This window comes from Diadema setosum, chromosome 19, assembly GCF_964275005.1.
Source record: "Diadema setosum chromosome 19, eeDiaSeto1, whole genome shotgun sequence".
Taxonomy (NCBI): Eukaryota; Metazoa; Echinodermata; class Echinoidea; order Diadematoida; family Diadematidae; genus Diadema; species Diadema setosum.
The window spans coordinates 35,778,715-35,791,192 of record NC_092703.1 but is presented as its reverse complement, the minus strand read 5'-3'; the positions used below and the strand labels follow the sequence as shown (position 1 = coordinate 35,791,192).

Genomic DNA, 12,478 nt, shown 5'->3' with positions numbered 1-12,478 from the left:
AACAAGGTCTCCTCCACGAGAAGGAATCCTAATGAGGCTTTAGTTGGGAATCGAGATTCTGCATGGGTGGAGTAGGTAGAAAGAAGGGGGGAAAAAGGAACCTCCCGGCATTACGCCATGCTTTCATGGTACAAAGATTTGTTGTTTCAGATGTACCCTTCTCCTTCTCTTTAAGACAGATGTAAACAGGAGAAATTCTCCAACTACAGGGTACATTTGCTTTCAGGCACTTTAGATGTAGTAAGATCTTAGCATTTCAAGGAGCTCATATGACGTGACAGAAGATACGCTAAAAAGTTTGTGATACAAGTAGCTGCATTTTTTTAGTTTTTTTTTTTTTTTTTCAGGAATAGAGGATTCTGGAATTCTGATCGGGACTGGCACTGTATGCTTTATTTCAATAACATTCATCAGGGGCGGATCCAGGAATTCCGTAAAGGGGAGGCACCTTTACAAAATTACAAAATTAAAAGGGGGCCTGGAAGGAAGGAGCACGCCCCCCCCCCATTTTTTCTTTTTCTTTTTGTTTTAACAAGAAATAAAGAGGGGGTGCCCCCCCCCCCCCCCCCCCAGATCTGCCACTATTCATGTACATTATACACACTATGGTCATCTCGGTGGTTTAAATTCCTTCTAGCAAGAAAAAAAAAATCAGGAAAGAATGAGAATTGCACAGTCCTTAGCAAGTGGTGTTTGTGTTTGGCTCACTCTTCAAAGGAATTCTTCTTGACTTGCAGAGACAAAAATGTTTCAACTGAGACACATTTAGAGCAGCAGTCATAGCTTTAACCATGTGTGACTACAATATGCAGAAAAATGCTAAATTATTGTTTTTCACATGTCATGCAAGCTCTACTGAAACTATGTTTTTATCAAGTATTGCATTCATATACTGACTCTTCGAACTGGATTTCTTGCAACTTTTGTGTTGTTTGGTGTGATTGAGGATAATAATATTGGAGAAAAAAAAAAGAAAACATGAAAAGAATCGCAGTGATGCATCACTGCATGGTATGTGCTTTATTCGATCATAAAGAATGCCCTGGATGTATTTCTAAAGCAGCTTTAGACAGTTGGAATGCCACACAAGAATGGAGGCTGCAACAAACTGTCTCTTGGCTTTGAAAATGCACACTACTTTGTCATACGGCAGAATCTACACATTTATTCATTGCCTAACCAATGTAGATCTATCGCCTACTGATTTCAAGTTGTATCTCGCCTACTGACCAAGGAGGTATTGCTTTCATGATTTACTGTGAAGACTACATCCCTTTAAGGGGACTGTACAGTACTGGTTGAGACGAGGATTCAGCTTGTAATGTTTTGCGAGATATTCAGAAACCACTCTATGAAATGTTAAAGAGCATACAATTCTACGGGGAATCAAAAGTTATTTGATGAAAATCAGTTTTGAAACAAGGAAAAGCAAAGAGATCCTAATAAAAGTTGTGGCCTGTCAATTTTATTAGGATCTCTTTTTTGGATATCTCAGCCATTTTAAGGCCAATTTTCATCAAATAAACGTTGAATCCTTCTTAAAATTACATGCTCTTTCATATTTCATAAGAGGTTTCTCATCTCACCAAAAAAATGTAATAAAGCTGAATTCTCACTTCAACCAGTACTGTATAGTCCCTTTAAACCTAGAATCCCAACATTACTCTGCTGCACTTCCTACATACATGTCATCTTGTGGCGTAGCTTTACACATCTCAGACAAAGCTGGAGGATGCAAGCACACCCATCTATCTGGGACAGTGCACTGAGGTTCATCTACTGATTTATGCTGTCACACTGCTGGGCTGCCCCAGATCGTGGCTTGGCCAAAGTTATCACTCACTAGTCTCTCTTCCAGGCTTCATAAACTTTTCTTTACCTATCATCCGAAGTCAAGACATTCTTACAGAAATTGAACATGCACTTAAAAAATTAGACTCACTAAAGAAAGGCTTTTGGTTTTGTTTTGTTTTTTCTGTTGATGATACTGAAATCAAGCCAAGATGATGTAGAAAGCTCAAAAGTTATTTTCGCGAATGAGGCGGTTACGGACATTTTCGCAAGATGTTGCTTTCACGAAATGACATACAGGTCTTCATAAGTGCACTCTTACCTTAACGCATGGTGGCATTTTCATGTGTTGTTAATTTGTGGTACTTGATTGGCAAAGTTTGTAAAAATAGCAGCTTTTGATTGTGTTAAATAACCACACCGCCTAATCATTTAACTTTGTGTCACGCTCTGACAATCAGATTTGATCTAAATAATCAATCTGAATTTTCTTAGCAGTTGCCGAGTTCCTGTTTACTTTTGCTGTTTGAAGACTCCTAAATTCCTTCATATTCCTTCAATTATTCTTTTCAACATTCATCAACATCATGTAAAGAATCTTTCAAACCATTTGAAAGATCAGTATTCACATCAATTCCCATTAAAGGTCCAGTTTACCTTTTGGGAGCAGTGATTTCAAAAATGTTCAAGATATCATATTTGATGCATATGTGTAGGTCTGTTGTATCATAAAACATCCTACCATATAAAATATTTGCAATAAAACCTAAAATATAAGGAGATACAGGGTTTTTCTCAATAAACCGTAACTGTATACGGTTTACTCTGGAAAATTTTTTATTATATTAAACTATTATTCACATTTTGTGTATTTAACAACACTTAACATTGATTATGCGGATTCAAATTTTGACAGTGGTTATTTCTATCCCTAACTCACATTTTAGAACTATTTTATAGCACTAATGCTTTCATCTGCAAATGGTGAATCATGCCTTTAACCTGTTGAAGACTAGTCCTGGGCATACTCAGGCAGGTGGCTGTGGGAAATGTGTGTTCAAGCAAAATCAGCTCTTCCTTAATGGATTAATAAAACAAAACATCCTTTGATTCACTTGCCATCAAATTTACAGTTATACCACATCCCCCTAGCTACAGCTCTACTTCCATATTATGGCTTAGAAGTCAAACCATTCAGATTGCAACACACACACTCAAATCGAACAAATCTCATCGGAAAACACCACTAACACATACTGCGACTGATCAAATGTGATTTCAGAAATAAAATAATTAGATAATCACTTGCAGAATGCAGACTCCCACCAAGCAGCTCATTTTCATCCATATAATAAATTGAATTGAACTAAAATTGAATTGAATTGAATTAAATTATAATAACTAAAATATATGATTAAAATGGCCCCATTTCCAAATGATAAAGAATCCTTTCTTGTGTCTCTCCCTTAGCTTCTCACTGCACATGATATGTGCACATAAGTGCACCTCAAATATACACAGCTTGAATTCCCTTATTTTGGACTCTATTTTCCAATGAGAAAGAATCCTGAAAAAAATAAGAATTAAAAAAAAGAAGAAAATCCTGGCTCCAGGTGATCCGAATCACTGCCAAAATTAATTCATCTCTTCCTTGTGTCATTATCAACTTTTCCTTTAAAAAAAGAAAGAAAAAAATCATTCAAACTCATTCATAACTTATAGAGTTATTTTGCAAACAGACAAACAAACCAATGTGCCAACAAAAATGCACCCTCCTTAGCGGAGGTAATTAGGGAAAAAAAAGCAACAACTACAATTTGCCTTCAGACTACAGACTTCAGACTGCAAGTTTGCTTTCAGACTACAAACAAAAATCAATCAGCCGAGAAATTGTTTCTAAAGATGTTCATGAATAAGTTCTTCAGTGAGTCTGAAACCATTCAAAACAGAATACCTGTCGTGATTTGTGGCATGAGTTGGGACGGAAGGGGGTGGGGGGGGGGGGGAGGACAGTGAAGGCGGCTTCTTTGGTCTTCATCCTGAGTAAAAACTGCAAATCCAACAACAATAGATGAAAGACTCTGTTTTACTAGAATCTCTCCTACCACAACTTGCCAATCTTTTTTGTCTCCACCTGAACAAAATCTTTTTGTCCAGAGATGTTTGTTTATGCACATCAGACTTTGTCCACACGTAAACAAAGTAAGAAGCTTTAATTCACAGAGGTAGGCCTACAAGTATAAACTCCAGGCCAACTATCTAGTCTGCTTTCACTTGAAGTGGAAGCTTGAAAGTCAAACTCTGCAATCTTTCCACACAATACTGGATACTGGATGCAGTAAAGACACCATATCGCTTTTACATATATATATATATATATATATATATATATATATATATAGTATATATATATATATCGAGAGAGAGAGAGAGAGAGAGAGAGAGAGAGAGAGAGAGCGAGCTTTTCTGGCAGTATTATTGTCTATCATAGATTGACTATTAACCTACATTACAAAGAGAATAAAACATTAATCTGATATAACACACCACATAAAATGAAATTTCAAATTCTACATGAAAGCAAAATGCAGTGAAAAATATAGTTGCACTCATTCACAAATTTAAACAACCGACGAAAGTTTATAGTTTTCTTATGTTCTTTCAAGAGCATTTTGTGTGTGTGTGTGTGTGTGTGGTGTCAACTGATTGAGCTTCACTGTAACCTCAGGTTTATCTATTTATTTTTCTATGACTGTTGAGAGTACAGTTACCTTTGATCAAATATTTTCTTTCAAAAGACTTCCAACACCAATAAATAGGTTCTTGAGGATAGTGGTGTATTCACAGAGCAGAATGTACTTGAAATTATGCTGCACACCACAAGAACCCCTAACAACCTCACAAACTGCTATGGCCCTTTGGGAACTGGTGTGCTTCTTATTGAAGAAGAGTACACCCTGACATTCAGTAAAATGTCACTAAGAAAGGGGGATAGACTTCGATTCTTGCCGAGAAACTTTCCACGAAGGATACAGACCATCATAACCTTTCCATCCACGTTTTTTTTTTTTTTTTTTTTTGGAGGAACCAGCCGCAATTCATACACCTCCACAATCTGGGTTAATAGAAATTTTCCTCATTAGTTCATATTTGCATGGTAAACCTAGATATATTGAGGCTGTATTTTCATGCTCTGAATAATCTAAGGATTCATCTAACGCTAATTAAATGCAATCCAATCTACACTGGATCGTGCGGGGCTCTTTTAGCTCTATCTCTCTATCATCAAAATAATGTTCCCTTCCTTCCTTTGAAGCTTGATTGGAACTGACTGAAGTCTACCGCCAGTCAACAAGCTCCAAGAAATGCACCAGATGATTCAACGTGAGAAGAAACATCACATTGTAACAATTTATGTGTGCAGCCAAATCACCTTTTTCCTTCTAAATACTAAAAGATTTATCATACCAAATGAAAAGTGTTAGTCCACTTTGATGGATCATGAAAAAAATGATCTCAATCCTCTGTCAAGCAAGTTTTTAAAATCAGTCAAAGAAGAAATTCAATTACAGTCTTTAAACTAGTCATCATATGACCAAAAAAAAAAAATCTTCACACATGCATGGAATGAGTAAAACTTGCTCATTAGTTTCATTCTGAGAGTCAAAATGACAAAGCAAGTAATATCTAAGTTTTATAAAAAAAAAGCTGTAGCCTCTTTTTTTCTCTTTTGCACTGAAGATAAAAAATAGTTTCTATGGCTGCAGAAACTGTTAAATTTTTGCTCTAGAACAGACGATATATGAATAAGAAAAGTGTGAAATAGCACTGTGATGACAATGTAAGTTTGGAATAATGAAAATGCAAAGTATTGCAATATCAGAGCATGATATGCAATTGTGGTTGCCACATGTTTACAACAAATTTCAAATCAGGCCAAAGCAGTATCCATCGATCTTCCACATGAGAGTTAATCAAGTTAAGCTTGTGAGGATATATGATTGCTAGGGCATGATCGATAATCATGTAGCATTTTACTGTATACGCCATATATTTTGCGAGTCTAAATTTTCGCGAATCGGGAGTTCCCAACGATTTCGCAAGTGGTTAAATTTGCGATCGTGGAGTCCTGTACTGAATGGGGAAATGTACATGCTTACGTCACATTCACATCGGGAATAGAGTTGATATTTTTGCGTGTCTTTAATTTCGTGAATAGCACCCGACTCGCGAAATTCGCGAAAATAAAAACCTCACGAAATATTCAGCGTATACAATACTTACCTACCACTGATTGGGGAAGGAACTTCAGGAGTAAAAGTCATGTACTGCAATAGAAACTACATTGTATTTCACACTTTGGATCTCAAAACACTCCAAAACAACTCATTACCCTGGCAAATTGCGTCAGCCGGACAAATTTTTCTGTAGACCCTTTTGATTCATATTGCTAGCAAATTCCAAATGGTGGAAGATGAACTTTGAGCCCTTCTAAGAAGCACATCTACCTTTTATGCAAGAATATCTGTCGTTAGTGATGGACGTATCTGACGTTGAACAAATCGCAGCTCATGGCAGTGCATTACTCTCAGATTACGGCATTGTCACAGGCCACGAGTCGCATTTCAACATCGTTGTACTGTTGTACTATATGTTTACTTTATCATCTATTTATTTTGGACCGAAGCAGGTAAATCAGTGCGCAAGAAAAACATCTCCTGCTCCCAATTTGTTGATTACCTAGAATGTGCGTCAGTCGTAAGACGTATACCGTTATTCTATCTGTACTTTTGAGATCACTTAGAATCTCGGAATTGAATCCGACGTTGTTCTGGATCTGCCAGCAGTGTGCAAAAGTGGCACAACCAGCAAGATGGAATACAGCGGGAAACTCTAGAATTATCTGTCTATCGTCATCAGTACGTGTATCTGTGGTGTGCTCACTACTGTGTGTATGGTATGTAATGCTGCTTGCCTTGTCTGTGCAAATGTATTCCATCCTCTGAATAAATCCATTTATGATTCACATCGTCCAGCTTGAATTTGTCAGATGAAATGATAAATTTCAGCTCTCGGCATTATCTCATCCATTGTAATCACGTCCAGTTCCACAGTGTCATGGCTCATTACATGCATGAAAATGGTACATTAGAGAGTCACATATACTTGCGTCATCTGGAAACTGAAATGCCATACTTAGCCTGTGTACCATACATCTGTACATACACAGTGGTCTTGTGTATCAGGTACGAAATTTATGTTTTAAATACATAAGAAATTAGTGCACATTTTTTTCAATATCAAGGTGTGTGTTTAATAGAAAAATGTGCAAATGAATAAGCGTATCAGAAATACTGCACATGGAGGCAAAATTCTGCCAGAAATTTAATGATAGGAGAGGGGAGGGGGAATGGGACCCCTGTCACCCTTGCAAGAGCAAAGATTTTTAATCTAGAACACGTCCCTACAGTAGCACAGCCCCATTTTTTTTCTTCTTCAGGAGATATCATGGCCTTGTTGCATCTCAGCTGCACATCTTCCCCATGTTCACTGCATGCACATAACTGTAAGACCAGAAATGTTGAGTGTGCATTTTAATTTCTGAATTTCACACATTTGTATTCCTGTAAGGCAATACTATTTGTTTTTACTATCTTCCTTTGTTTCAAGGTCCATCTTTGACATTGATTATATTCAAACAACTGTGGCCAAGAGCTTTTAAAATTTAATAGCAAATCCCTGATGCAAATAAAGAAATGCTCAGAGCTGGAGTCCAACCCATAGAACAGACACAAGGAACAGACTTACTGTTTATCTTTGCCTTACGGGTTTTCACGTGGCCATGCAAAAGAGCTACAATGTGAAATTCAGACGCGTGTAATTCACAGAGGTCTGAAGAGAGACTAGTATCTAGGTTAGTTTTTGTTTACAGAAGAGAACGTCTTCTTTGGTTGCCATCTCCCTAAAGTTCTACGTCCTATTTAATTCTTGAGATCCCGTTTCTGGGTTAGGTAGATTTTCTACCAATCCATGTCCTTAAATGCACTTTTTCTTTTTCTTTTTTGCCTGGACGACAAAGATAGGAATCTCCTCTGGGGTTTTTCAACTCTGTTCTACAGATGCCATCTTGGCAACTTAGTCTACGTTCCAGACTTTCACAGGGTTTGCCCATCAGCAGTTGAAATGCTTCACTATGTTCTTCCTTATATAGATGTTATGCAACTGTCAGAATACTGGGTGTAGACCATGAGAGACATTGAATTAATGGATTATATACAAGTGACTAAAAGAGGTACAAAAAGTGATTATTATGCTATTTTACTGACCAACTATCTCTGATTTCATTTTCTTGGCAGAGGAATTTATCTTCACACACTAGTCTATCTTTAATAAAACTGAAGGAATGAGCTATAATGGGTCAAATGACCCAGAATTGTTAGATTATCAACTATTGAATTCACCAAGAGCAGCTGCATGTCTAATCAACAACAAAGGAAAGAAGATATTCCAGTTTCTTTTTCTGTCTAACTGCACCATATTGAAAATTTTCTTCCTAATCTACTTGCATCTGGAAATCATACTACATGCTACAAGATTTTTTTTTTTTAATTAAAGTTTAGTTAAGTGACATTTCTAAGAATTTCTCCACATGGTACATTTACAACATTTCTTACTAAGACATCCCTTTATGAGTAGATGCTTGGTAGATGCACACTAAAGGTTGGTTGAAGAACTACTTCTGTCTCATTCAGTGAGCGTCTCCATTCACTGTCATCGTCCTCATGATTTATACACCAAACCAGATGGCACCATATAGTGGGAACTATAAAATATGATTGATAATACTCTGAAAATGCCTCCTTGTGTGGTGAATGATGTCTTGGTCTACTTTCCTCACCACCTCAAGAATGATCCTCCTCCAGAGAACTTCACAAGGCATCTAAATATTCCATTAATGAGACAGCTCCTTGCCATCTCCTCCCTGCTAAAAGGCCACTGCTGCTACTTACAGTGCATGGTAATAGTGACCTTCTTCCACTAGACGGCATCATCATGTTCTTTAACCCTTACTATGCCAGGGACTTTGGACAGTGTGTATAATGCTATGGGGTTTTCTGGTCAATCAGCACTTAAAGCACGCAAAGGCATATTATGGGGCACACATTAAGTGGAAATATTTGTACATTTAGACACTTGGAGGATGAGCTTCTTTGTGTATACCTGAGGCCAAACAAATCATTGTGGTGATTATCAATTATCGACATGTAAAAAGGGCAGTTAATAAAACTTTCATTCAGGATTTGGGTAGATTTACAGCTCAATCATAATCAGAATATTAACCACATACACAAAGGCACACTATACATGTATGATATCTTTGTCCAAAAGAATGTGTGATTATTTCTCATTAACTCAAATACTGTATAAGACAATTAAATAGTCTCTTAGTGATACTGAAAACATGATCTGATGAAAAGCTGGTGATGATGCTTTTTGTATATCTCCCTTGATATATAAAAGTTTTGGGAAAGTTTGTTCTTGTTTTATGGCAGTCACGTGACTAGCAATCTACATCGTAATGTTCCCATCATCAATGGTAGATATGAACACACTCCCTTGTCAATACTGCGGGGTGAAAACCACTCTGTCATTAATGAATCAACAATGGGGCCTCTCACCGTCCCATCACTGTTGAATTATCCTATCTCGTCGGTTCAATGACGGTCGCCTCACCATGGGCATCATGTAGGCAGAGCAAATTATCCCCAGTTATTGAAATCTAATGAAAGACACCGTGCACGGGAAATGAAATGACATTCAATATACATCCCAATATTGACATTAAGTCACATGGGAGGATATCGGTATCTTTCTTTCCAAATCTCTCTCTCTCTCTCCATCTTTATTTCGCTATCTATCACTTTATCTCTTTGTCTATGATGTCTATTTCCTCTTTGTATGCTCCTATCTTCTACAATGCAATGTAGATTCTTATACGTGCACTTCAGAATGTATCTCTTTCCCATATTCTGTCTGTCTGTTGCCATTACTCTGTCTGTCTGATCATATCTCTATTTAGACTTGTCTACTTGTTTGTCTGTCTATGATGTCTATTTTTTCTCCCAGTATAATATGCTCCTCTCTTCTATGTGCAATGTTCTATGCTTATACTTGCCCTCCAGAATGTTCCTTCTGTCTGTTACTCTTACTCTGTCTGTCTGATCATATCTCTGTCTGGGCTTGTCTACTTGTTTGTCTGGTTCTGTCTGTTCTTGTCTTCTTGTTTGTCTGGTTCTGTCTGTCAATGTCTGACTGTCTCATCCCCCTTTCCACTAACTCACTCTGTGCACGTCATGCATCTATGTCTAGAACTTTATTTCCCCCTCCCCACCCCTCCTCTTCCCCCTCCTCCACCATCCTCCCTCACCACCACTCTCCCATCTCTCCCTCTCCTGTACTCCTATTTCTTTCCTTCTCTCTATCTGGACATCATTCTCTGCCCCTTTTAATCCACCTCAGCCTCTTCCTTTCTCTACTCTTCCATATTCCCCTCTCTTTTCTTTATATCTCTTCAAACTCTTCTTTATCTGTTTCCCTGTTTGAACAGTCTCTCCTTTTCTTCTCTTTCTTCTTTAAAGAAATGAGTTTGTTTTTACTGTCACCATTATTCTATCATCATTCTCTTTCCTTTTTCTCTCTGTATTATTCCATATCTTTCCAATTTCTGCCTCTCCAGCCATCTCCTCTTTTTTTCTCACAGTCTGCCTTCTTTCCTTCTTTTTCTCCTCTATCCCTTTCCTGATCCTCCATGTTTCTAAGGTCAATTTTTCTCTTGTCTGTCAGTCTTTCTCCTTTCCCTTCTCATCTGACCTTCCCTCCATCCCTGTCTCCATCAAGTCATCTTCTTCTGTCACTGTCTGCATCTCATCCTCTCTCTTCCTCTCACCTGTGCCATGCTGGTTATTTTTCTGTAAACCCGGCTGCTGATTACGAGAGGGAACATCGCACCAACTCATCAAATCTCTCTTTTGTCATTCATTTCCAGCAGGGATGAAATTGGATTTCCCCCTACCAATTTATGGAGGCTCCCGTGGATGTAGGAGAGGGCAAACAGATCTCATGCCTCCAGCTCCAGGGGCGGTAATCAGCTCTTTTCACAGCTATGATATTAATAACAATTTGATGCTCTCAGATCGCCGGGGTAAGGGGGTAGGAGGGAGACAGAGTCCAATTCTGAGAGAGACGTGAGCTAGTCTCCTATTGACTCAATTTTGTGGTCCAGGGAAACAGGGCCGATGATTGGGAAGATGTGAATGAGGGGTGAGATGGAATGAAATGTTTATCTTTCCCATTTATCTGCAATTCAAAACGATACAGTTATACAGGGATACTGGGTGGAGAGCCTCGACAGTGTTTGCTATAATTGAGACCATTTAGTATCTAGCGAGTACACTGCTTGTCATCTCCCCTCCACCCGATACAGCCCTAATTGGTGGGATGTGCGGTAATACGTGCTCCGATTGAATCCCTTTGATGCACCCATAATGGAATGCCTGGCACAAAGCTGCACCTCAATTATGTCAGAATGTGATCGTATAAGCCGCATGACCACTTTGCGCCAAATCAAAGCAAAAAATCTCAAATGGAAATGTATATGCATGAGTCTGCACATGTCAAGGATAATCTCACAATACCGGCATAGGCACAATGGTGTTATGTCCTCCTCATGCATCTGTTATGATCTGTGTTTTTTACTCTCGTTTTATTACTGGTCCTCCTAGCTTGTGAGAATTCAATTTCCAACCAGAACTTTATTATTAAATAACACTCATCTTCTTTCCTAAATTATTGCATCCACAATAATTTGTAGGCCCCTTGGGGAAAAGAGATATTTCATTTTTTTTCATGCCATGCAGGAAAATTTCCAAACTATCATAGGAATACATGTATGTGATTTCATGAGCACAAAATATGTGCAATGTAAAGATTAACCATATAGCTGACTTCATTATTATAGTCACATCAACATAGAAGGAAAGAAGTCCCATAAAGAAACTGCAGATTGTTTTCATTATTTAATACTTAACTTTGCACAAATCCATTGCAAGTTAGGGAAATCTACTGCACAATTAAGCCATTTAGCAGTTACAGTCTAAATTAACAAATTGAGAATATTGTGCTTCAAAAGCTGATAAATGTTGCTTTCTTGCCTCGTATGGATACAACATTTAAAGTTTGATTATGAAGTCAGTCAAGGAACATAACAGATTTCTTTATACAGCACTCGCTAAGACTTGTGGAGTACCAACAAAAGAGATACACTATCAACTTTATACTGGAAAAATGTGTACATGTATATGTGTGTGTGTGTGTGTGGGGGGGGTAGATTTCCTTCCACAAGTGATTAATTTCAGGTAAAAAAAAACTCTGGCTACTATCATAGGCCTTCATGATGTACTATTGTGCCAACAAATAAGGCAATAACATCTGATGAAAATGCTCTTAGCTGATGCTGATAACAAGTACGGTACTCTGGCTGAGCCGTAACAGCATTGGTAGCTTTCATGTCACAGTTTCCTGGATCAGATTTTAATCAACTTTATTTCTCCCCTGGGAGCTCCATGTTAAACATGACAAACAAAAATTCCATTAACATAATTACCAGGTCTTCTCAGAAGCCAATTGA

At 37.9% G+C, this 12,478-nt stretch overlaps 1 protein-coding gene across 1 annotated transcript in view; it reads right to left on the bottom strand.

Annotated features, from left to right (window-relative positions):
* Positions 1 to 12,478, bottom strand: part of LOC140242481 (uncharacterized) — a 30,232-nt gene that overhangs the window by 14,664 nt on the left and 3,090 nt on the right. Inside the window, exon 2 of the mRNA XM_072322214.1 lies at positions 10,663 to 10,772. Within this exon, the coding sequence (XP_072178315.1) occupies positions 10,663 to 10,772 (110 nt within the window). The remainder of the gene's footprint in view (positions 1 to 10,662; positions 10,773 to 12,478) is intronic.